General features: G+C 40.3%; 2 protein-coding genes across 2 annotated transcripts in view; one reads left to right on the plus strand and one right to left on the minus strand.

Annotated features, from left to right (window-relative positions):
- The window catches only part of LOC308367738 (uncharacterized protein), a gene marked incomplete at its 5' end in the record, with an annotated part of 8,204 nt that extends 495 nt beyond the window's left edge, over nucleotides 1–7,709 (plus strand). The window contains 8 exons of the mRNA XM_080841730.1: nucleotides 252–347; nucleotides 1,186–1,365; nucleotides 3,253–3,323; nucleotides 3,536–3,590; nucleotides 3,967–4,075; nucleotides 4,391–4,461; nucleotides 4,904–5,087; nucleotides 6,674–7,709. Of these exons, the coding sequence (XP_080697856.1) occupies nucleotides 252–347; nucleotides 1,186–1,365; nucleotides 3,253–3,323; nucleotides 3,536–3,590; nucleotides 3,967–4,075; nucleotides 4,391–4,461; nucleotides 4,904–5,087; nucleotides 6,674–7,467 (1,560 nt within the window). The 3' untranslated portion in view covers nucleotides 7,468–7,709. The remainder of the gene's footprint in view (nucleotides 1–251; nucleotides 348–1,185; nucleotides 1,366–3,252; nucleotides 3,324–3,535; nucleotides 3,591–3,966; nucleotides 4,076–4,390; nucleotides 4,462–4,903; nucleotides 5,088–6,673) is intronic.
- Nucleotides 7,710–8,294: 585 nt separating this feature from the next.
- On the minus strand, nucleotides 8,295–26,249 carry LOC308367748 (GTPase IMAP family member 8-like; the record flags this gene model as incomplete). The annotated part of the gene is made up of 7 exons (XM_080841739.1): nucleotides 8,295–8,309; nucleotides 11,560–12,149; nucleotides 13,220–13,274; nucleotides 13,613–13,878; nucleotides 14,507–15,106; nucleotides 15,690–16,289; nucleotides 26,135–26,249. 7 exons carry the CDS (start codon nucleotides 26,247–26,249, stop codon nucleotides 8,295–8,297), a joined length of 2,241 nt encoding a protein of 746 aa, XP_080697865.1.
- Nucleotides 26,250–27,568: the final 1,319 nt, after the last annotated feature.

Below are 27,568 nucleotides of genomic sequence, written 5' to 3' on the forward strand. Positions count from 1 at the left end.
GTGCTCTGATGCAAAGTTAGCGTATTCATCTTAGACTTATCTCCTCTAGGCCTAGTAAGAGACAAGCAGATCAAACTTTGTGAAGCTACCTCACAGATGCCATAGACCCTTGATTTGTGATTGACCACCATCGCCACTAGTATTAAAAATTGCTATCAAGGTTTATTTTAAATTAGTTAGAGGACGTATGTTTATTGGATTGATTTTTCATCAAAATCTGAGCAGCGCTTGAAGTGTTTATGTGTGTGCAGATAGGTGACACTTCTCAGCATATTGACATGATGAGTCACAAGCAAGCCTGCATCGACCTGGAGAAGGCCACTCAGTTCATCACACAAGCATTACAGGTAAGACACGCACACACACACACAAGCACACGTATCAGCACACACACACTGTGTCTGTGTGTCTGTCTGTGTACATGTGTGTACAGGCTGCTAGAGTTGTGTTGCGTGCATGCATGCGTGCATGCGTGTGTGTGCATATGCTGCATAGAGTTTTATCCAGGAGCAAGACAACAGAGCACATACTCCAGTTCTAAAACCTTGACACTGGCTTCCAGTCATAGATACAGTGTTAACATACTGACGCAGTATTTAGCTATGATGCTGCGTGCAGCTGGATCACATGGCCAGATCTGAGATGTGCCCCGCGTGAAGCCATTTTGAAATCCAGATTTGAGCTCTTTCCATATGCTTGTGATTGAGCTCTTAAGATTGCTCTCTGTTCTTACTGCACTTTGATACAGGAAGTAGGCCTCTAGTCACTCCAGTGGGGAAGTGACGACTTAGATCTATTGGCGCTCCTATTTTTAGGCTCTATTCTCTGGCAAAGTTCTATATCGGGCCTGTCTTTGAAAATGGCTCTATCATAACTTAAACGGCTCTATTGGGATCTACTGGGCCCTATTGCGGACCCTATCAAGGGTTCTATTTGGGATTTTGGTTCCCTGTCCGGTGTTCTATAAGGAAACCCACAGTGTCACTTGCTATAAACAGTCACTTGTCATTTTCTGTTAGTTGGGGCGTGAGTCTGCTATCTCCAACTCACACAGTGAATTTTTTCAGAATATTATTTACATTTTTAATGTGTGTGTGTGTGTGTGGAGATGTTTGATGTGTTTATTACATTTTTAATGTGTGTGTTTTGACATGTTTGATATGTTTGGGCATGTGTGTGTGTCAGCATGAAGTAGACAGGAACCGGGAGCTCTGTGTGTTGATTCGCCGACTGGAAGAGAGGGAGGCGGAGTCTGGCTGGAGATTGACAGAGCAGGTGGAGTCCAACAAACAGCTGAGGTCGAAGGTCGACGAACTACAGAAACACCTGGAGGAAAAAGACAACTCACTGACACAAGCCAACCAGGTGTGTGTGTGTGTGTGTGTGTGTGTGTGTGTGTGTGTGACTGAGGAAAAAGACAACTCACTGTCAAGCCAACCAGGGCCCTGTTCGGCGTACAACTGAAGCTAAGATAATTCATTTAGCTCGCAACTGGAGAACTGGCGACGACAGGCGCTAATTTATTTTAACCTCAAGTTAATTTATCTCGTCAGCTAAATTGCGCGTGCACGTCTTGCTTCAAAAGGCAAGAAAGGTCGATCCCCAAAACCATGATTTTTTTGAAAGGTACAATGGTCTAAACTCAAAGAAAAAGACTATTTTTTTTCTCCGATAAGGCAGGATATGATCATGAACGCGTTATGAAGAATTCAAGACCATAATCATGTCAAAATTCAACACCCGCGGCTACCACAGCAATATAAGAAACTGTCTATAGAATGTATAATACGTGACATCTTTTCCTTTACCAGAAAGATACTATGGTGCAGTGGGTTGAGCGTATGGCTTGCATGCTGTAAATCAACAGTTCGACTCCCCTCACCCTCGTAGGAATTGTAGTTTTAAATTGCTTTGAATAAAACCGTCTGCTAAATGACTAAATGTGAATGTATTAATAAGAAATTCAATACATTTAAGCAATGAAAAGAAATTGTGTCTATTTCTCTCATGCACCCACCTTACCATCCACCTCCACCATTCACTACCGCACAAACACTAGACACGTTTGCAAAACTAAACGTTTGCAATGATGTAAGTTAAAGTAGGTAAAACAACTTCAGCCAATATCTATTTGGGTCATGTGCTCAAATGTCCTGGGATCAAAGAAAACGTTAGTATTCATGTGCAAACTAAAATTCACGTCTCAGGCTGCACATGAAAGTTATTTCGGGTTTATCAACTGTACCAATGTCTCAACTGTAGGTACTAATAGGCTACCACTGTCATATAATTATGAGTGCTTTGTTCTCCGCATCGCCGACATTACAAAAATGAAGGCTACCACTCGCAAGAAAGTGATGACATTCAATGTTCGACGGTGGAGTATGCAATAAATGACTCGAGAAGGTCTTCTAAATTAATTATTCCTTGTCGGGTGGATCGGTAGCGCTCATACAAGAACTCATCATGATGGAAAAATGGATCTTCTTGGCGATCGCAAAGAACTCTTCCTACGCTTATCAAACTATGACTATCAAACTATCAAACTATGACTCCTTGTCAATGGGATCCTTCCTTTTGGCGTGGGAGTGGCAAGTTTAGCCAGCTAAACTTTGCTTAGCCTGCCCTGGAGCAGGCTAAGGCTAAGCGATTAATTACCATGGTGATTGATAAAAAATTGCTTCTGTGAACTCGCTAAAGCGGTGTTGTCTTTTTTTAGCCTGGAATTTAGCTTGCTAAACCGCTTAGTGAGCGTCGCCGAATAGTACCCAGGTGTGTGTGTGTGTGTGTGACTGAGGAAAAAGACAACTCACTGACACAAGCCAACCAGGTGTGTGTGTGTGTGTGTGTGTGTGTGTGTGTGTGACTGAGGAAAAAGACAACTCACTGACACAAGCCAACCAGGTGTGTGTGTGTGTGTGTCTCATTGCATTCAGAAAGTATGCAGAGTCCTTCACTTTTTTACATTATATAAATGTACTGACAAAATATATTTCAGTTTTGATTCTTTTTATTTCAAACATTTCTAAAATCCTTTACATTATTTTAGCATTATGCTGCAAGTTATGGATTAAAGTGTCAATACTTCCTGAATTAACTGTAACTGTGAATATTGGTGTTTCAGGCAAGTGGAGTTGCAGACTGATGTTTGTAATGTGTCTATAAGGGCCACTGGAGTTTACTTTGCGCATATTAGGCATATCAGTGTATGTATTGAGGGATTTCAGCAGAGTGTGTGTTTTGTTTATACAGACTGTGGTTTTCCTGAGGAATGAACTGAGGGACCTGCATCAACAGCTCCAGAGACAACAGAGTAAACATGGGTGTGTATACACACACACATACACTCACGCACGCACGCACACATGCAGACACACACACACACGCACGCACACACACACACACAAACACACACACATGCAGACACAGACACTCTCACATCCCTCTCTGGTTCTCTCTCTCTCACACTCTCTGTAACTTCTACTGGCTTCTTTAACCTTTAACCTTTGATCTCTGTGATTTCTGACCCCTATAGGAGGTTCCAGGAAGTGGAGTGGCTGCAGGGTGAGGATAGCCAGCTGAAGGCTGAGGTACACAAACACATATACACACATATATATACACACACACACACACAAACACACCACACACACACACACACACACACACACACACACACACACACACACAAACAAAAACACACACACACACACTGTTCACAAACACAAAGCTGAAGGCTGAGGTATACAAACACACACACATACACATATATATACACACACACACACACAAACACAAGAAGCACACACACACACACACAAACACAAGATGCATACAAGTTTTTCACACACACACAGAGGTCTCATGTTCAGAGTCTGATGGTGTTGTCTTATACACCAAAGCAAATTCCAGGTAGGTGTTAACCTTCTTGGCAATAAATACAATTCTGATTCTGATTCTGCTCAGAGTCAGCTGGTCTCATCTGATGGCCAGAGGCTGCTGGAGGGTCCAGTGTCTGGGATTAAAGAAAAAGAAGACGATGATGACGATGGCTATGGAGAGTACAGTCAGCCTGGTAAGGAGTGCTGAGGTGAAGAGACACAGACACAGACACAGACACAGACACAGACACAGACACAGACACAGACACAGACACAGACACAGACACACACACAGACACAGACACAGACACACACACAGACACACACACAGACACACACACACTGTAGTAACATTAAATATGCCACAGTCCTGACTTACTGTAGTAACATAAAAAACGCCAGTCCTGGGTTTGATGTCCAAGGGTATTATTATAAAGTAGATCTGTATTGTGCTGTGAAATAATCTGCCAAATGAATGAATGTAAGTATCTTCTGTTCTGCTCCTACAGTAGAGAGAACTGACCCCAGAACAGAACACACCCTCTATTCAGTTGAAGACATAAAGACGGAACTGATCCAGGTAGTGTATGAAGTCTATGATCTTGTTTTTTTGCTATGCACATTATCAGACAAGCTAATGCTAGCTAATTAGCTAATGCTAATAAAATGGTTTAACTCCGTTGGACAAGCTAATGCTAAAGCTAATAAAAGTGTTAATCCACATCAGACAAGCTGATGCTCATAAAATGGTTTAACTCCATTGGACAAGCTAATGCTAAAGCTAATAAACGTGTTAATCCACATCAGACAAGCTAATGCTAGTAAAAAGGTTAATCCACATCAGACAAGCTAAAGCTAATACTACTGTTAAATCACATCAACAAGCTAATGCTATGGCTAACCAGACCTTTGGTCCACATTATTAGACAACAACGATGAGTAGCTGCTTTCAAAGCGAATACTTGAAAGTTAATGTTCTCACTGCAAGTGTTTGCATGTGTCCCTTCGTCTGTGTGTTGTAGGAGGAAGAGGACGTATCAGACGTGGCTCCGGTCCTCAGCCCTGAGACTGACCTGTGCCTCACAGACCCGCTGTATCTGGCCCAGCTCAGCGGGGTTGCCGTGGAGCTGGTGGACTGCTGTAGAACACAACTACAGCAGGGGACGGATACGGAGAGCCGCAGAGATGGAGAACAGCCCGAGACCCGTAAGAGATCATACACGCACACACACACACACACACACACACACACACACACACACACCTACTCACCCACTCACCCATAGTTACACACAGAAACACGCTCAGCCCGAGACCCGTAAGAGATGACACATCTACAGAAGGTCACCGGCAAGAGATCTCAGCAACCATTAAATGATCTCACATACATGAAAGTTGAAATGTAGTTGTGTTAGGGTGTGGTGGTGCAGTGGAAGCGGTACACTCAGGTTCAATTCCCGATAGTTGGAGGTTGTCTGTACGTTGCTTTTGGATGAAGCATCTGCTAAATACCTTCACATTTAGGGTTACACAGTAGCCTGTTCCGGTCAGGGCCGTTGCTAGGAATTCTGGGCCCCCGTCGCCAAAGACCCGAACTTTTTTTTCTTAGACTACTGTATATGTATTATAATTTTTTCTTAATTTTTCTGTTCCTCTATGTTCTTGGCAGTGCCTGACGCAATGCACCCAATTCATTTTTTTTTTTTTCAATTAACCACTCAACAAAGAGTCACTGGGTATTATTATGTCCCTGCTTAAGACTCATGTCAATAGGCTACCATAGCAGTTTAGTTTTAGTAAACAAGGTTAACAAACGGATTGAAATAGCTACACATTACACACGCTATGCTTTAATAAAACTCACGTTTTATGATACACCAACGGAGGCACAACAGACAAGTCTTACCATTGAAGATCTTTTTGCACGCCGACGTTCGTTATGAAAACTATCTAGCCTACATCCAACCATCGAGAGTTGCATCAATCATATTTCATTAAAAATTCACACTTCTTACATTGGACATATCCAACAGCCTAATTACAATCTGCATTGTCTATTAAGCAGAAATAGCCTATCTCTATACAGTAGATTTCCCTTCGTTTAGTATCATTTTAAACTCTCCAGATGACACTTTCTCTTTAACTTGCGCGAGTGTTAATGTGCGTATGGACCAAACCATATTTAAAAAAGGGGGTTATAAGGGGGCTCGGAATAAAATAATTATTTTTTGAAATTTTGCTTGATTTTTTCGCTTTGTTTTAACTCTGATGCATGAGTATGAACATAAGATACGCCTATACATAATAATTTAGTCATAGAAAGGGAAGCTTACATAATAGGCTACTGGGGTTTTTGTGGGCCCCCCCTGGGCTGTGGGCCCCTAGAATTGTCATCACCTTTCACCCCTTTACGACGGCCCTGGTTCCGGTATAACTACAAACATGGGTGCCTTATCTCACATGATACCCAGCGTGCAATGCTCTCTGTCAGAGCAGAGCAACGTCATGTTTCAATGACATTCTTGAGAACCCCTCTGTGAAAATATAGGGAGTGAGCTGCTACCAAACAGGTGCCATTTGCAAAATACCAGTAATAGCTAAGTAGGCTAGATCACCTCCTGTAGTAATGTGTATGGACCTCATAGCCAAGACTATTCATGGGCAGCTTGGCAGAGTAGCGAAAGATAATGAAATATTTATATACACCGAGCCTAACATGGCATAATCTTAAAACAATAATGCTAACATTCATGCTTGTTTGTGTGTGTGTGTGTGTGTGTGTGTGTTTCCAGTAAAATGGAAAGCGCCATGTACCTCATCCTCCACTGGTCCCTCTGGGAACCCTACAACCAGCTGGACCCAGCAGACTGTTCCCTCTTCCTCCACCTTCTCCACAGAGCTGGAGGACTCCAGAGGTCTCCACCATCCTCTGTGTGAGGACCGCTTCAGGTCGCAGCTCAAGTTGTGTCCGTGCACCCATGCGGGAGAGAGGCGGCACCACTGTAATCAGTGCGGCAAGAGTTTCCCTTACGTGGGCAACCTCATAAGACATCAGCGCATTCACACCGGAGAGAGGCCGTACCGCTGCACACAGTGTGGCAAGAGTTTCAACCAAGAGGGAAGTCTCAAGCTACACATGCGTATTCACACCGGAGAGAGGCCGTACTACTGCACTCAATGTGGCAAGAGTTTTATTCAAGAGGGAAATCTCAAAACACACCAACGTATCCATACTGGAGAGAGGCCGTATCACTGCACTCAGTGTGGCAAGAGGTTCACCCAAGAGGGAAGTCTCAGAACTCACATGCGTATACACACTGGAGAGAGGCCGTACCACTGCACTCAGTGTGGCCAGAGTTTTACAGAAAGGGGAGATCTCAAACGACATCATCGTATTCACACAGGAGAGAGGCCTTACCACTGCACTGAGTGTGGCAAAAGTTTCACTCAGTTGCATCACCTTAAAGTCCACCAGCGCACTCATACAGGAGAGCGGCCGTACCAGTGCACCAATTGTGGCAAGAGTTTTTGTACGAAGGGAAATTTGAAAAAACACCAACTTAAGCACACTGGGGAGAATCTGTAGCCTGTCCTGGGTGGCTTGTGGAGGTATTTGTGTCACACCGTAGGCTTAAAGGTATGGTCCATGAGTCTAATCTGTAAGATTTTACAGCGTATCCTGCCTGTGAACATGAGACTCACAGTAAAGCAGCCGCTGTGACCACCAAACATGTGGTCACCATAATCTCCCAAGTGGTCATCTCATCATGGTAACAAAGGATAGGTCCCCACACTGATAATGCTCAGACACTTGGGGTCAGGAAGTACACTGATGTGTGAGCAGCCACATATTTTAGTTTGGAAATGGGGGAAGGCCACTGAGAGCCAGCTTACAGGCTGGGTCAGAGAAACTGAATTATAATACAGAACAACAAATGTTTGTCAAGTCATATTTATTTATATAGCACATTTAAAAAACAGCTTAAGCTGACTTAAGTGCTGGTTGCCAGACCTGTTTGCATTAGAAGCTGAGTTAATTTACATTACAAACCTAGCAGGTAGCTTAAACACTATATTTGACTATAGTTTGGAGATGCTTGTTGTTCAGGCCCACGGTGTTATTGGTAACGATGCCAGTACCAAAAAAACCTGGACTTGTCACCCCTGTTTGAATTCACTGTTGTGTTTTTCTTGTAGGTCACAATCGCCACAGGTTGTGCGGTCAGAACAAACAGATGCCGAGTTTTTTTTACACACCCAAAAACATAGCAAACATGTGTAAGGTGTAAACAAGGCCATGGTAAACCACACAGCACGAAAAGTAAATGTATGTTAATTGTTTACCATGTTAAACATGTTGAGTGTTTCTTTTTCGTTTAAGGGGGGGTGGAAGAATGCTGGGGGTGTGTTGCCCTAGACTGACTCACGCTGTAGTTTAGACAGAACACTTTCATGAACACACCCGTTCCACAAGGGGGCGCCAGCCTGCTCCTGGGTTACCTGTGGGTCTGGCTGCTCTGAAGCAGCACTAATGGAGGAAGAAATCGGCGCCTAGAAAAACCTAAATGCTGTTAGTTATGAGGGGAAGTTTGTTTTGATTGTGTGTTTGGCACGTTAATCTCTCTCCACAATGAATGATCCTTGGTCTAACTGAGATCCATGAACACTACCAAAACCACAAGGGGTTGCCAGCTGAAGCCTGAATGCTGTTGGTTAACCTCTCCACAATGTATGAATGAATGCTCTTTGGCCTAAATTAGATCAATGAACACATTAATAAACACATTCATGAACAAACCCAGTCCACAACGGGGCGCCAGCCTGCTCCTGGGTTACCTGTGGGGCTGAAGCCTAATGAAGGACAAAATCAATTGAAGACTGAATGCTGTTGGTTAACCTCTGTCCACAATGAATGAATGCTCTTTGTCCTTACTGGGATCAATAAACTGGGCTATTTGAACTCATTTTTACGTGTTGTTTCTTAAAATTTCAAAATGGCTGTGCATGTTTTTGGTAGGCGTAGCAGTAGCCATCAGTCTGTGGTTGATCTGTGTTCAGGACTGATTCTCAGCAAGTGTAATACAGAGACACGCAGATAAATGTAGTGAGTGATATTAGATATGACTCAGTAGTGATATTAGATATGCCTCAGTGATATTAGATGTGACTCAGTAGTAATATTAGATATGTCTCAGTAGCTAGTGATATTAGATGTGACTCAACAGTGATATTATACATGACTCAGTAGTGATATTAGATATGACTCAGTAGTGAGTGATATTATACATGACTCAGTAGTGATATTATACATGACTCAACAGTGATATTATACATGACTCAGTAGTGATATTATACATGACTCAGCAGTGATATTATACATGACTCAGTAGTGATATTATACATGACTCAGCAGTGATATTATACATGACTCATAAGTGAGTGATATTAGATATGCCTCAGTGATATTAGATATGACTTTGTAGCTAGTGATATTAGATACGACTCAGAAGTGATATTAGATGACTCAGTAGTGAGTGATATTAGATATTCTTCCGTAATTATATTAGAACTGACTCAGTAGTGATATTAGATATGACTCAGTAGCTAGTGATATTAAGAAGAAATCATCAAAATATCATTGTAGCATGGTTTCAAATACACTAGTACAAATGTTTTGCCATCCCAGATATACTTCCACACGTCAGATCCGTATGAATAATGAATGTTGCAACTGGGTTTATAATGTGTGAGATTGACTAAGCGAGGCAGGAATGAACATTAAGAAATCATGTCTTGCTTGTAAATGTGTTCTGTGTCTGGGTATGTGTGTGTGTGTGTGCGTACATGTGTGTGTGTGTATGTGAGTGTGTGTGTGTGTATGTCCTGCTTTGCATCAGATTGGACTCCAGATAGAGACCAGAGTTAAGGGTTAAACATTTATTTGAAAAACACAATGTACAAATGAATAATGAGAAATATACAGCAATTGTGTCCAAAGCACATGACTGGAAGTGTTCTCCCCTTTTACTCCCTGAAGACTGAGCCCATTGGCTGAATGCAGTGGGTGAGATCAACAGTAGACCTGGACAAACCATGGGGGTGCAGCTGAGATGCCTACTCTGTTTATGTTCATCAAAGCTTTAAGACATAAATATCACAATGGCAAATATTCCTCTAGTCTTTGATAGAAGGAGAGCTGTAAACAGCTATGTACATAAAAAAAGAATACTGAATAATACTAAAACAAATCTGTCTATCAAATCAATTAGTCAGTCAAACTACTGAAAGCTCATTGAACGACAGCATACATTCTCTCAACCCTGTAGTGAAAGTATTTTTGAACTTTTAACAGAGCCAAAACTAAGCCTAATTGCAGGATGGCAAAGCTAATTAAACTGCACTATGGATAAAGGTTGTATAAAATCAATATAACAAAACACAATAATACTGATAAAACTGAAATAAAACACTGAAAATCAAGAATTAAAAGTATTTTTCCAGAGTAAAAACTAAGTTCAAAAGGTGCACGCTGGAAATACTCATTTAACTGTACTGTGGATAGAAGTTAATCAATAGCCCACTTCACATGCAACAGCAAATTCAACAACAAAATTAATGATTATTAAAAGAAGGAGTTTAGAAATTCTCATGGAAGAGAAAAAAGAATTAAATAAATGCATTCAACCATAAAGACACAGAGCTGTACAAATACCACTAACACAATGATACAACAGTAAATAACCAAAGAAACTGAATATCCAACAAGAGGTACAATGAATCCAACCATGTCCCTTAATAGGACCAAAGGCCCGCTCTCGAGTCTAGATCCGCCTTTCATAAACGGGTCATTTGTTGTTGCTTTGTTAGCCTTGATGACCTCCCTAATCTTATGCTCGGTTATTTTCTCCCTATTTTTAATCACTTGATTGTTTTGTATGCATTCATCCATTTTCAACCTCTTCCTCTCCTCTTCCACTTTTCTTATCCTCCTCTCTTCTTCCTCCCTTACAGCTGTTTTCACCTGTTCTTGCTTACAACTCACACTATGCCTTATCTTGACGACCTCTCTTAATTCATTCAAGGTAACTGTTGCGTTTGCAATCCTGCTCATCATTTTCAATTTCATCTTCCCTCTAATCTGCTGCCCGATCCTTTTCTCCATATTCTTCACTTGATTTTTTTGTATGTCTCTTTCCATTTTCAGCTGCTTCTTCTCCTCTTCCTCTTTTCTTCTCTTCATCTTCTCATCCTCTTTTCTTCTCTTCCTTTCCTCTTCCTCTTTTCTTCTGATCCTCTTCTCTTCCTCTTTTCTTCTCTTCATCTTCTCATCCTCTTTTCTTCTCTTCCTTTCCTCTTCCTCTTTTCTTCTGATCCTCTTATCTTCCTCTATTCTTCTCTTCCTTTCCTCTTCCTCCCTTTCAGCTGTTTTCACCTGTTCTTGTAGACAATTCCCAATCTGCTCTGTTGTAGCCTTGACGACCTCTCTTAATTTATTCAAGGTAGCTGTTGCATTTGCAATCCTGTTTACCATTTTCAATTTCATCTGCTCTCTAATCTGCTGCTCAATCCTTTTCTCCATATTTTTCATCACTTGATTGATTTGTTTGTCTCTTTCCATTTCCAGCCTCTTCCTCTTCTCTTCCTCGTCGCTTCTCTTCCTCTCCTCTTCCTTCCTTACAGCTGTTTTCACCTGTTCATGCAGGCCATGGGAATAGGAGTAACCCGTGTTCTTTCTCAGTAGCAGCTCTATCTTCTCCAGCAGCCCCTTGACCTGTCCGTGCCCTCTGGGGGTTTTATTATCAAAGATGTGATATCCTCCACCAGTGCTCCTAACCAGAGTCTGAAGTCTAGAGCTCTCCTTCAGAAATTGTCCTGTGTGTATTTGGTCCATCTGGTCTCCTCCAGTGAACAAGACGATGGTGAACTTCAGGGCCTCCTCGCCAAAGGTCCTCTGGATCCACTCCACTTCTGTCCTGTCCTCTTCAGTGAATCTATGCAGTGAGATCACCAGTAAGAAAACATGGGGTCCTGGGTCTACCTTTTCCGACAGCCATTCAGCCTGCTTTGTTGTGATTGCTGGTGTGTCAATTACAGTGATGTTTCGTCTTTCCACAACTCCACTTTGACTATCACAGGACTTGGTCACAGGTAAAGCTGATGCTTCAGACTTAAACGCCTCTCTGCCCAGGATGGTGTTTCCTGATGCACTCTTTCCAGCTCCAGTCTTCCCCAACATCATCACTCTCAGCTCAGGAAGCTCAACAGGATCTGTGGGAACACAGTGATGAAATAATATCATGAGAGATTTAGCAGAAAGATTTAGTAGTGGACATTTGGTTTCACATTTAGCAATGCACACACAGCAACATCACTCTCAGTTCAGGCTGAGGCCACAGATAATGTAAAGCAAGTGGCTGTCATAAGTCAGATTCAACGTTAGTATAGTTGAATGTAGTCAGATGCAGTGTTAAAATAGTTGAATGTAGTCAGATGGGGTGTTAGTATAGTTCAATGTAATCAGATGCAATTGAAGTATAGTCCAATGTAGTCAGATGCAATGTAGGTATAGTTCAATGTAATCAGATGCAATGTTATTATAGTTTAATGAAGTCAGATGGGGTGTTAGTATAGTTCAATGTAGTCAGATGCAATGTTATTATAGTTTAATGAAGTCAGATGGGGTGTTAGTATAGTTAAATGTAGTCAGATGGAACGTTAGTATAGTTCAGTGGTTCTCAAAGTGTGGTCCGCCAGTGCCCCGTAATGGTCCACGACGTCCAAAAGTAAATTATTGGGACATTTCTAACATACAACTCAGAATGAAGAGAACACAGTCAGTAGTAGCCTAATCTATTAACAAGGTCATGGATTGGAGGCTTAAGAAAATTAAATGAGAAAGCCTCTGACATAGACAAGGAGAAGGTGCTACGGCGAGATGGTTCAGCCGCAGTGGGCATCATTCAAACAGCGTTTTTTTCTCCCGCTGCAGAGATAGCAAGATGATAACTATATTCTGTGTTGTGTGACGTTGGATAATGACAAATCTTAATAATGAAAAGTTGACTACTAGGATGGCTATATTAATGTCAGTCGGCTAGTCTACTGTTGGTAGTGAATTACTGCGGTCGCGTGGTCGGTTTGCGCATTGTTGGGTTTATTGGTTGTGTGTGTGATACATTGGTGTGTCTGAGTGTGTGATCGGAGTATGAGGCTATGAGCGAACTTTAGTTTGTAACATAACCAAGTCGCATGGAGCAGGGTTCCAGATGCTTTGCCTAGCACAATGTGCCTAGCACATTGTCATATCTTTAACCGGTACGTACAAAAGGAGAGCCCACCCACGAAAATCATGTGCCGCTTACAATTTTCTGGCGCCAGGTCTGAGTAGGAGGCCTGTTGTTCCGGGAATATACTATTTAGTTAGATGGTCCACAAGTTTTGTTTTATTGGCTAAGTGGTCCTTGGTTTGAAAAAGTTTGAGAAACACTGGTATAGTTCAATGTAGTCTTAGATGTACCTTCATAACAGTGATGGAACCAGAGTGCTGTCAGGATGCTCAGAATAGTCAGCAACATCGATAAAGTTCCTGTTACTTTATTTTAGTGAATACAGAAACAAAACCAGTCATTGTAAATTATTTCTGTTAGTACATAAACATGTACAGTACATCAGTCAGATAGATGTATTTTGGCATTACCTGAATTATGTGTCTTCTCTCTCTCTTGACTCACATCCGTCTTCACATTTTCCTGCTCTTCATGTGTGTAGACATGGCCCTGCTTATCGATCAGTACATTTTCCATCTTCTTGATGAGTCCCTTCACCTGGTTATGGTCTGTTGGAAGGCCACTTTGACTATTGCAGGATTTTGTCACAGGTAAAGGCGATGCTTCAGACTTAAATGCCTCTCTGCCCAGGATGGTGTTTCCTGATGCACTCTTTCCAGTTCCATTCTTCCCCAACATCATCACTCTCAGCTCAGGAAGCACAACTGGATCTGTGGGAACACAGTGATGAAATATTATCATGAGAGATTTAGCAGAAAGATTTAGTAGTGGACACTGGGTTTTACATTTAGCAATGCTAACACAGCAACATCAGGCTGAGGTAACAGATGATGTAAAGCAAGTGGCTGTCATAAGTCAGATTCAGTATTAGCATCTTTAAATGTAGTCAGATGCACCGTAAGTATAGTTCACTGTAGTCAGATGCAGTGTAAGTATATTTCAATGTAGTTCGATGCAATGTAAGTATAGTTCAGTGAAGTCAGCTGCAATGTTAGTATAGTTCAGTGAAGTCAGCTGCAATGTTAGTATAGTTCAGTGAAGTCAGCTGCAATGTTAGTATAGTTCAGTGAAGTCAGCTTCAATGTTAGTATAGTTCAGTGAAGTCAGCTGCAATGTTAGTATAGTTCAGTGAAGTCAGCTGCAATGTTAGTATAGTTCAGTGAAGTCTTAAACGTACCTTCATAACAGTGATTGAACCGGAGAGCAAGTGCAGAGAGGACACTCAGAATTATCAAAAACATCCATTTATTTCAGTGAATACAGAAACAAAACGATTCATTGTAAATTATTTCTGTTAGTTCACAAACATGTAGATCAGATCGAGTATATTAGCTTTACCTGTAATTTGTGCATGTCTGTCTCTCAACCTTTCCAGCTCTTCATGTGTGAAGGCATAGCCCCATTTTTCGATCAGTACATTTTCAATCTTCTTGATGAGTCCCTTCACCTGGTTACGGTCTGTTGGAAGGCTATTGTTGAAGACATGATATCTTCCCTCCACGCTATCAAGAAGAGTTTGGAGTTTAGAGCTCTCATGCAGAATATCCTGTACTGGTTTTCCTTTTAGCTTTTCTCCTCCAGTGAACAAGACGATGGTGAACTTCAGGGCTTCCTCGCCACAGTTACTCTGGATCCACTTAACTTCTGTCCCATCCTGTTCTGTGAATCCACCCACTGGAATCACCAATAAGAAAACATGGGGTACTGGGTCTACCTTCTCCGACAGCCATGCAGCCTTACGTGTTGTGATTGCTGGTGTGTCAATTACAGTGATGTTTCGTCCTTCCACAAATCCGCTTTGAGTATCGCAGGTCACAGGTAAAGCTGATGCTTCAGACTTAAATGCCTCTCTGCCCAGGATGGTGTTTCCTGATGCACTCTTTCCAGTTCCAGTCTTCCCCAACATCATCACTCTCAGATCAGAAAGCTCAACAGGATCTGTGGGAACACAGGGATGAAATATTATCATGAGAGATGTAGCCGAAAGATTTAGTAGTGGACACTGGGTTTTACATTTAGCAATGCTAACACAGCAACATCAGGCTGAGGTAACAGATGATGTAAAGCAAGTGTCTGTCATTTGTCAGATGCAGTGTTAGTACCGTTCAATATAATCAGATGCAGTGTAAAATAGTTCAATGTAGTCGGATGCAAAGTTAGTATATTTCAATGCAGTCAGATGCAACGTAAGTATAGTTCAGTGTAGTCAGATGCAACGTTAGTAGGCTATAGTTCAGTGTAGTCAGACGCAATCTAAGTATAGTTCAATGTAGTCAGATGCAATGTTAGTATAGTTCAGTGAAGTCAGCTGCAATGTTAATATAGTTCAATGTAGTCTTAAACGTACCTTCATAACAGTGATTGAACCGGAGAGCAAGTGCCGAGAGGACACTCAGAATTATCAACAACATCCATAAAGCTCCTGCATTTATTTGAGTGAATGCAGAAACAAAACGATTAATTGTAAATGATTTCTGTTAGTTCACAAACATGTAGATCAGATCGAGTATTTTAGCTTTACCTGTAATTTGTGCGTGTCTGTCTCTCAACCTTTCCAGCTCTTCATGTGTGTAGGCATAGCCCCATTTTTCGATCAGTACATTTTCAATCTTCTTGATGAGTCCCTTCACCTGGTTACGGTCTGTTGGAAGGCTATTGTTGAAGACATGATATCTTCCCTCCACGCTATCAAGAAGAGTTTGGAGTTTGGGGCTCTCATGCAGAATATCCTGTACTGGTTTTCCTTTTAGCTTTTCTCCTCCAGTGAACAAGACGATGGTGAACTTCAGGGCCTCCTCGCCACAGTTACTCTGGATCCACTTCACTTCTGTCCCATCCTGTTCTGTGAATCTATATACTGGAATCACCAATAAGAAAACATGGGGTCCTGGGTCTACCTTCTCCGACAGCCATGCAGCCTTATGTGTTGTGATTGCTGGTGTGTCAATCACAGTGATGTTTCGTCCTTCCACAAATCCGCTTTGACTATCGCAGGTCACAGGTAAAGGTGATGCTTCAGACTTAAATGCCTCTCTGCCCAGGATGGTGTTTCCTGATGCACTCTTTCCAGCTCCAGTCTTCCCCAACATCATCACTCTCAGATCAGAAAGCTCAACAGGATCTGTGGGAACACAGGGATGAAATATTATCATGAGAGATTTAGCCGAAAGATTTAGTAGTGGACACTGTGTTTTACATTTAGCAATGCTAACACAGCAACATCAGGCTGAGGTAACAGATGATGTAAAGCAAGTGTCTGTCATTTGTCAGATGCAGTGTTAGTATCGTTCAATATAATCAGATGCAGTGTAAAATAATTCATTGTAGTCGGATGCAAAGTTAGTATATTTCAATGCAGTCATATGCAACATAAGTATAGTTCAGTGTAGTCAGATGCAAAGTTAGTAGGCTATAGTTCAATGTAGTCGGATGCAAAGTTAGTATATTTCAATGCAGTCAGACGCAACGTAAGTAAAGTTCAATGTAGTCAGATGGAGTGTTCGGATAGCTCAATGTAGTCCGATGCAATGTTAGTAAAGTCAGTGGCGGTTCTACATGGAATTACGCCCCGGGCAAGGCACCCTCCGACTTTTTATTATAACAAGTGGAAACTTAAATTTCTCAATTGACATATAGCTAAGCCCCGGCCCCTTAGTTACTGTTACTAACTCGGACAAACTATAGGAGCTGACTAGAGTTCACAAATGCAGCTATCAGTATCAAAATTATATCCCAAGAGGCTCTAGGCAACTTTTGGAGACAGAAGGACCTGATTTCGTCTAGAAGCCTTCAAAAGGGACTTCATTATGCAATGGACGGATATGTGATAATGATGATATATGATTAATAATCGATTAACATGACAACATGAACGTTTGCCGATAACACACGCAGTCCGATAATTGACACCCTACGATAACTGTCTAGCTAGCTAGCGCATCTTGTGAATAGCTAACATTAGCTAGTTTTAACCAGAGATAACTTGACTAGGCCTAGCATAGCATCAGTGGTGAAAGTAAGCCGGTTCTGTCAATTACATTAATGTGAATAATGAGTATGCCTATAATCATGTAGGCTTAGTTGATTACTTTAGCAGAGGAAAATTCCAACTTAACAAGTTCCATTTGGGAGACCCAGAGGCGAACTGTCCCCCACGCCCCCTTCCATTCCCCCTTCTCACACAGGATCTCTGCACGCCACCTTCCTAGCGAGCAGGGGCACCTGTAGCTGCAGGGGCGCCAATTTGCCAATTCCCCACACAGTGATATGATAGATAATAATAAACCTCTTCGTGGCCCAGATGGTTTTTTATTTATTTTTTAAGTGCTCGGGCCGCCCCCCACGTGTTATGAAAAAGTGCTGCCCCGGGTGGTAGCCCGGTTCGCCCGTGCCTAAAACTGCCCCTGAGTATAGCTCAGTGAAGTCAGATGCAACTTTAGTATAGTTCAATGTAGTCAGATGCAATGTTAGTGTAGTTTAATGTAGTCAAATGCAATGTTAGTATAGTTCAATGTAGTCTTAAATGTACCATTATAATAGTGATGGGACCAGAGAGCAAGTGCTGTCAGGATGCTCAGAATAGTCCTCCATAAAGTTCCTGTATAATATAGCAACCTCCATAAAGTTCCTGTTCCTTTATTTAAGTGAATACAGAAACAAAACAAGTCATTGTAAATTATTTTCATTAGCACATAAACATGTTCATCAGTGTGCCATTGCTGGTCCACTCTCAGACCACCATCATCTTTAGTAGAACTGGGCTTGGGTATTAAGAATATAACATGACATTTTCTGCTAAATCACATCAGTGGCTAATAAACAGAAGAAGTTCATGGTACCAGAAGGTGAAAATGACTTGGTCAATTAAAGAGTTATGAATTTAAAAATGTTAAGGGCTGGCGAAAATGACTGAAGAAGTATAAATGGATTAAGAAATAAAATATTGGAAACGAGTGGCAAAACACAGAGGCTGTTTGTCTGTAACTCACCAGCAGATCGCCAGAAAACTGATGAGCAAAAGGCCAGCAGACCATCAGCTCTGCCCCCCTTGGTCCACTAGCCTTCTGCTATCAGGGTATCATTTCAAATGTAATAAAAACAAGGCCTTTCCAAATGGCCTTTTATATACACTATTCATTTATTGAATTAACTGAAAAAGCTACACCGCGTTCCACATTATTATGCAAATTGGATTTAAGGGTCATAAACATAATTTTTTTTGTTTTTCAATTAAAGTCATGGGTGGTATTGTGTCTCAGGGCTAATTGAATGATTTAAATCAATCTCAGACACCTGCGATAATAAGTTTGCCAGGTGAGCCCAATCAAAGGAAAACTACTTAAGAAGGATGTTCCACATTATTAAGCAAGCTACATGTTTCAGGCAAAATGGGGAAGAAAAAGGATCTCTCTGCTGCTGAAAAGCGGCAAATAGTGCAATACCTTGGTCAAGGTATCACAACATTGGATATTTCCAAAAGAATTGCGCATGATCATCGGACGGGGAAGAAATTTGTCACTGATTCACAGCACAAGTGGGTTCGTTCAGACAAAGGCAAGATAAGGAATATTTCTGCAAAACAAATGCGTAGGGTCAAGAGAGCAGCCACTAAAATGCCATTGAATAGCAGCAAACAGGTGTTTGAAGCCGCTGGTGCCTCTGGAGTCTCGGGAACTTCAGGATGTAGGATGCTCAAGAGGTTTGCAAGTGTCCTTAAAGCTTATTCGGCCACCCATAAACCCAGCTCACAAGCAAAAAAAGGTTGCAGTGGGCTCAGGACTACATAAAGACTAACTTTCAAACTGTTTTGTTTACGGATGAGTGCCGTGCAACCCTTGATGGTCCTGATGGATGGAGTAGTGGATGGTTGGTGAATGGCCACCATGTCCCAACAAGGCTAAGACGTCAACAAGGAGGTGGCAGAGTCATGTTTTGGGCCGGAATCATTGGGAGAGAGCTGGTAGGCCCCTTCAGGGTCCCTGACGGTGTGAAAATGACCTCGGCAAAGTATGTAGAGTTTCTGACTGACCACTTTCTTCCGTGGTACAAAAAGAAGAGCCGCGCCTTCCATAGCAAAGTCATATTTATGCATGACAATGCACCATCTCATGCTGCAAAGAATACCTCTATAGCAGCCAATGCCCCAGAGGTATTCTTTGCATAAAAGAAGAGAAACTCATGGTGTGGCCCCCATCTTACCCTGACCTTAACCCTATTGAGAACCTTTGGAGCATCATCAAGCAAAAGATCTATGTGGGTGGAAGGCAGTTCACGTCCAATCAGGTGCTCTGGGAGGCTATTATGGCATCCTGATAAGACATTAAAGCAGAAACAATCAAAGAACTCATGAGTTCAATGGATGCCAGAATTGTGAGGTTGATATCAAAGAAGGGGTCCTATGTTAACATGTAACTTGACCTGTTAAGATGTTTTTGGTTAAAACTTTTTTTGATTTCAGTAAATATGGCTTCCTAATGCTGCAAATCCAACAAATGACAATTTTTAGTTCTTTACAACCTATACAATATCTTGAAACTCTGAGACTTTGAAACTCTGCGTAATAATTTGGAACACTGCATTTTGAGTTTTTTATATTTGAGAAAAATACTGTTATCATTGGGAGGTTTTTTCAATACAATTTGAATTATACTCTAACAGTTGATGACTTGAAAATTATGCTGACTGAATGTGCATTACTATTAAGGAAAATCTGAGCAAAGTGTAATTTGCATAATAATGTGGAACGCGGTATATATTGTGAAATGTATCATTATCAGTAGGGATGCACCGATACCACTTTTTTACAAACCGATACGAGTACGAGTATTTTTATTTGTGTACTTGCCGATACCGAGTACCGATACTTACAAGATTTGGTTTCCATGAAAGATTTAAGCAATAAGCCCCAAGAGGCCGTGCTTTGCGCTGATTTTAGAACAGGTAAGGGAGTTGTTAGGCACGACGCGAAGCGGAGTGCCGTTAAACCCCCTTACCTGTTCTAAAATCAGCACAAAGCACGGACTCGCGGGGCTTATTGCTTTTCTAAACCTGTTACTACACATATTTGATATGGTTTCATAAATAAAGACAATTCAATTTAAGAAACAATAGTTTAATGATAAACGTAGTCAAAAAGCTTGCTTTTGGATCTGGATAACCCTTTGGATTACGACGAGGATTGGATTTCCAAAGCCACGCAAGGAACAGGCCGCAAAGGAACAAAGGAAAGCCGATGCAAACAAAGCACGAGATTGCGGTAGGCCTCTGAACTTTAAAAAGTACAGTTTTCATGGACAAAGAGCTCTAGGAGCCGAAGATTGGATTTATTAGTTAGATAATATTTTTGTTTGAATTATGGATTGCCTTTGGAGCAAGTTTGATAAGACTTTAAGTTACTAGAGGAAAGTTAAGCGCTGCTTGTGAATTTGCGCGCATGTGCCCCCTTGCTGGATTCATTAATTGCAACGGAGCATAAACATTGTTGGAAAGGATACTTTGATTTTTAGGAAGATTATTCCCTTTTTGTTACACAATGGCTGGTGAACACGGTAAGCCAGAAGACACAAATGTGCCAACTGAGCTGGATGAAAATGAAGCCGCAAAAGATTTGCGTAAAGCGAGGAAGATAAAACTCGGAATGCTTACACGCAAGATGAACTTTATTAAAAAATTGATGACCGTTCCGTCAAATGTAGAACAAGTGATGGAAAATGTAGCACAATATGATGATTTTTTTTTTTTTTTTTTATTACTTTTTTTTTTTTTTTTTTACCAGACATACAAAGAGACATCACGTACATTGATTGTCAGACAGAGAGCCATAGATGGGGTGTGGGGAAAAAGACAAAACAACCCCAAACAACGACCACAACAAAAACAAGCAAAACAAAAGGACAGACAAAACAAACAAAAATTAAGAAAAGGCAGCTTCATCAACATCATCGAGTGGGCATGTGTGTATGTGTGTGTGTGTATGTGCGTGTGTGTATGTGCGTGCATATGTATGTGCGTGTGGCTACATGCATTTAAGTATTACCTAAGGAAATCTCTAATTTTTATAATTATATGCTCTGGATAGCATTTGTTCCATTTATCTATTTGATTTCTAATACTTAAAGTCATTTTTTCCATTTCCAATGTTTGCTCTATTGTCTTATACCATGCTTGGGTATTTGGTGCTTTGGCTTGTTTCCAGAGTCTGGTGACCTGTTTCATTGCTGTTAAGCAAAGTAATTTAAATATATGTCTATCCCTGCTATTCATTTTTAAATCTATATTAAATCCCAAGATATTTCCATGGGTGAGTGTACCTGTAATGTCAAGTAAGTATTTAATGTCAATCATTACTTTTTGCCAGAACTCCTGGATTGCTGAACAAGTAAAGAATATGTGCACTTGGTTTGCTTTTTTCTCTCCACATTCTCTCCAGCAGCTTGTTCCTTCTGTTACTGACTTGCATCTATCTGGAGTAATAAAATATCTTTGACTTACTTTCCAGGCATATTCCTTCCAATATTTAGAATGTGTTATTTTAAAATTTTGCTTTAGAGATTCTCCCCATTCTTCGTCTGAAATATCTATACATAACTCTTTCTTCCATTGTTCTTTTACCCTAATTTCCATAGCCATTGCATTTTGTAGAGTTGAATAAATGTTTGCTAATTTTGCAGTATTTCTAGGCCTACTTCTATGTTCTGCTATAAACCTTAAAATATAACTATCTAGCTCCATCTCTTTATTCTGTTTAAGGTAACTCCTTATTTGTAGATATTTGAAAAACTGTTTTTGTTCTAACCCATACCTAACTACCAGAGTTTCATATGATTCTATAGAATTATTATTTAATAATTGTATGTATAATTTCAATCCCTTGTTTGCCCATTGATCCAAAATCGTATCTGATTTGTTTGGTTTAAAATCTGGATCATGTACTATTTCTCTAAGGAGCACATTCTCCCGCTGCACTTTCAGTTTTTTACACATTTGATTCCAGTTTTTAATTGTATTTCCAATGCAGAAAGTCTGTAGATAGTGCTTTTGTTTGTCTGTGCTTAGGTATGGTAAAGTCCCAACTAATCCATTTGTTACTTCTTTCTCCATGTGGATCCATTTTTCTGTAGAGTCCGACCTCATCCATTTCATTATTGTCAATATCTGAGTTGCATAATAATAATTTCTTAAGTTAGGGGCCCCTAAACCTCCTTTTTCCGTTGCTTGCATTAATGTTTTATATTTAACTCTATGTTTTCTACCATTCCAAACAAAATTAGCCACCCTCTTATTCCATAATGTAAAAAAACTATCTGGTAATGTGACTGGTATTGCCTGAAATAAAAAGAGGAATCTTGGGAGAAGCATCATTTTAGTTATTTGTACTCTGCTATATATTCCATTTGGAATTATTGACCATCTCTTTAAATCCTCTATTATTTCCTTTTCCAACTTACCGTAATTATTATCATAAAAGTCCTCTAATTTTTTACTAATATATATACCTAGATACTTTATCTCTTTTATATCCCACTTGAAATTATGCCATTCTTTAATTCTACAACTTATTTGTGCACCAATAGACAGAGATTCACATTTATCTTCATTTATTTTATATCCCGATACTAAACTATAGTCCTTAATTGTATCCATCAAATTATTAATTGATTTCTCAGGAGAAGTTAAATAAATAATAATATCATCTGCATATAATGCCAGCTTATGTTCTTCTTTCCCAATTCGTAGTCCTCTAATGTCTGAATTGTGCCTTATTGCTATTGCTAAGACTTCGATATAAATGGCAAACAAAAGTGGGGAAAGAGGGTCCCCTTGTCTAGTACCTCGATGTATATGGAATGTTCTTGATAATGTACCATTTGCTTTAACTCTAGAAACAGGTTTACTATAAAGAGCTTGTATCCATTGACAAAATGTCTCATTTATTCCAAAATTTTTCATTGTCTCAAACATAAAGGTCCAGTTCACTAAATCAAAAGCCTTTTCTGCATCTAACGTCAATAAAAGAAGGTCTGTCTGTTCTATTTGTGCATGATCGATTACATTGAGCGTTCTTCTTATTTTATCAGCCAAGATTCTTCCTGGCATGAATCCACATTGGTCAGATGCTATTATATCTGTTATAGTATCTTTTAATCTATTAGCTAAAATTGAAGATATTATCTTGTGATCAGTGTTGAGTAATGAAATAGGCCGGTAGGATTCACACTTTGTTGCATCTTTCCCTTCTTTATGTATAAGCGTAATAATTGATGAAGCCCATGTTTGTGCCCATGCACCTGTGTCTAGTGCAAAGTTATATGCTTTAACTAGTAGTGGACTTATTTCTTCACTAAAAGTTCTGTAGAATTCATTTGTAAATCCATCGTCCCCTGGGGCCGTTCCTCTTTTTAGGGCTTGTATTTGTTTCTTTACTTCTTGTAGTGTAATTATTTTTGTTAGTTTGACATTATTTTTTTGACTTACTTTAGGTAGCTCAAGTTTCCCTAAATATGCCTGTATACCTGTTTTATCCTTGTTGATCTCTCGCTTATATAGTTTTTCATAGTAGCTAGCAAATTCCTCTACGATTCGATCCTTATCGGTTATTATTTCAGAATGGTTGACCTTTAAATTTGAGATATGTGAGTTCTTCATTTGTTTTTTAAGTTTATAAGCTAGTAATTTTAAAGACTTGGGTCCACCATCATATTCTTCTTGTTGTGTGAATCTCAATAATTTCACTATCTCAATTGTGCGTATTTTCTCTAGTTTTTCCCATTTTTCCTTCAATTTTAATCTATCTTCATCACTATTTGTTATACTATGTGTATTTTCTAAATTCTTTATTTCTTCAATTAACTGTCTTTCATGTGTTCTCCTTTCCTTCATCTGAAATGAGGCATAGGAAATAATACATCCTCTCATTACTGCTTTAGCTGCTTCCCATATTGTAATTGGGTTTATCTCATCTGTGTTATTTATTTGTATATAGGCTATTAACTCCCTTTTAATCTTGTCTACAAATTTGACATCTTGCAAGAGTGAATTGTTTAGTTTCCATAGAGATGTACTTTTATTGGATTTCATTGTTAATGTTAAAGAGATTGCTGCATGGTCTGACATATTGATAGACGAGATTTCACAATCTTTCACTAATGTAATATTATTTTTATACAAAAGGAAATAATCTAATCGGTTATAGATACCATGTCTTCCAGAATAACAGGTGTATTCCTTTCGATCAGGGTGGAGTTCTCTCCATACATCTACAAGTCCTACTTCTGAACAGGCCTTCCTTAACAAGTTTGCATTCTTCCCTGCGCGGTGTTTCTTGTTACTAGAAGAGTCTATTTTAGGCTCCATTACCAGATTAAGGTCCCCTGCCATTATTAGAACTCCTTTAGCTTTTACAACAACTAGATCAACTAATGTATGCATCAATTCTGAGCCCATATCAGGTGGATAATAAACATTACATAAGGAGAAATAAATATCTCCTATTTTACCCACTATTAATATATATCTCCCTTCTTTATCTGTAAAACTATTTTCTACTTCAAAATTCACCCGTTGTTTAATTAATATTGCAACTCCTCTTCTCCTTGAATTATATGAGCTATACCACACCTCACTATTTGATAAAGTCTTTAATTTCTCATGCTCCTGTTTTTCTAAATGTGTTTCTTGCAAGTATACTATGTCTGCTTTGTTTTTATCCATTTCTAGTAAAATCTTTTTTCTCTTAATGACATTATTTAAACCATTTACATTAAGTGATACAATCCTTAAGTCACCCATGGAAAGGTTGAGAATCTTGTGTACTTACCATAAACACAAACATTAGCATATATAATTGTTTTATTTCTATGTTTTGTAGATAACTAATGCTGTTACTGCATGTCTGTGTATATGTAAGCATGTTTTTTAATATGGTTATGTGTTCATGCAAAGGTATCATGAAATGTGTGTATATATGGTGTTTCTGGAGCTGATTCTGACTCAACAAAAAAAAATATACGGACAAATAACAAAACACATTACACATACAAAAGTCCGGTTCCATCCGCATCACCTCCGTTAGGTGATATCTCAAGGTGACTGATGTTGTAAATATCTTAAAGATAAGGGTATCAGCCCACATATAAGCATATAATGTAGGCTACCCTATTGTGGCAGCATGTGTTATGAATCCCCGCCCCAATCATTAAACATATGTACAGTATCAAAGACCATAATCAATAGGCCTTCTTTTTCTATATTTTTATTATCAATTTCCCGTATGATGATTTATTGGGTGAATTTGAAGCTAGTCACAACGATTATCAGCATGTATTGGCAGAAGAGGAACGCGAATCTGATGACGTGTGGTATCAACCTAAAGGAGAGATTAATAAATCGTTCCTGTTGGAGGCGAATGCATGGCTAGTTGAACACAAACGGTGCAATGATGATGATGAGGAAATAAGACCTGAGGACAGTGTTTCTGCAACTCATGCAAGGAAAGTAGACGATACGGGATCAAAGGTCTCTTCAACCTCCACAGCCTTGAGTCGCGCAGCAGCGGACAAGGCTGCGCTAGAAGTTAGATTGGCGGCTCTTAAAGAAAAGCACGCTATAGAGAGCGAGGAAGCAGAATTAGCGCAAAGACAGGCAGAGTTATTGAAAGAATTGGCTGAAGGACAAGAAAAATTGAGAAAACAAAAGGAAATGTTAGCTGTCCAAAGCGAATTAGATGAAGCTAATGCCAAACTTGATGTATTAAGTGATCGAAAAAGCAGTGTTTCACAGAGAGATGGAATGAATGAGCATTTGGAGAAAACACTTAAATTACAGGGGCATAGCAAAGGAATGCAAGATGCCAGTGTTAGACTTAAATCACATGCCCTCCCTCCTCAACCAATGCAACTTCATGCCAGCAAAGAGCCGTATTTCCTTCCATCTGTGCGGCCCCCCGTCTGGCCAGATACATCTCTGTACAGATCCACTGCCCAGCCAAGTCAACGACCGACTCAGCCACAGCTCCTAAGCCATACTTATGAGCCTTCACGCCATAGGACCTCTCATCAAACCACTCTGCACCCCCAAGGTCCATCACAGCCCCACTTGGCACCCCACGCAGGACGACAGTCCCAAGGGAATGCACCTCGGACCTCTCCTGGAGAACAAGACACTGCTGTCTATGAAATTCTGCAGAGGCAAAATGACATCACAGCATCTTTGATTAGGCAACAGGACAAAACATTCTTGCCACGAAAGGAGATGAAGGTTTTTAGTAATGATCCAATTGACTACAGATCCTTTATCAGTTCATTTGAACATATTATCGAGAGCAAAATTGACAATGCAAAGGACAAATTGTATTATCTAGAGCAATATACATCTGGACAAGCCAGAGAGCTAGTTAAGACATGTCTCTTCTTAGACGCAAATATAGGATTTGCAAGAGCCAAATAATTGCTCCAAGAGCACTTTGGAAATGAGTTTATAGTCTCCAATGCATACATTAAAAGGGCATTGACATGGCCCTCCATTCGATCTGAGGATTCACAAACCCTGAAATCATATGCTCTGTACCTCAGAGGTTGCTTGAATGGCATGAATGAAATTGCCTACATGGATGAATTAAATCTGGCTTCTAATTTGAAGTTGTTAGTCAGCAAATTGCCCTACAAGTTGAGAGGGGGATGGAGAGTAGAAGTATGCAAGTTTCAAGAAACTACAAACCGCAGAGCCACATTCGGAACCTTAGTTGAGTTCATCGAAAGACAAGTCAAAATCTTGACAGATCCTGTCTTTGGTGATATACAAGATCCCTCACCAAAAGCACAAGGTCCAAGGCCCATTCACTCAAGTTCCGTGAAAACCAAATTCAGTGACAAGGGATTCACAACCAATGCAGCAACCATTGATGTCATCCCCACTCATCACAAACAGTGGAATAGCCCATCACCAGGCCAACATAGGCCATACTGTCTGTTTTGCGCAGGAGAACATTTAATGGCAAGCTGCTCTTGGTTTAAAAAGAAATGTCACACTGACAAGATCACATTCTTGAAGGAAAGAGGTATCTGTTTTGCATGTCTCTTAACAGGCCATATGAGTAAGGACTGCAACAAGCGTCAGTCATGCACCATTTGCAAGAGGGCGCATCCTACTGTACTGCACATAGGACAAGTGGAGCAGAACGAAGGAGCAGGAAAACAGGAAACACATAAGGAAACAGCCAAGGAACCCAACAGGGTGAAGAACACAGGCCTGGTGTCCCTCGAAACATGCAGTCAAACTGGGCCCGGTGAAGAACAGTGTCTGATGTCCATCGTACCCGTAAAGGTAAAATCAAACAAGGGCAACACAGTTGTACAAGCTTATGCATTTCTTGACCCCGGTAGCTCTGCCACCTTTTGTACTGAT

Source organism: Sprattus sprattus (assembly GCF_963457725.1).
Source record: "Sprattus sprattus genome assembly, chromosome: 1".
In the NCBI taxonomy this organism is placed as follows: Eukaryota; Metazoa; Chordata; class Actinopteri; order Clupeiformes; family Clupeidae; genus Sprattus; species Sprattus sprattus.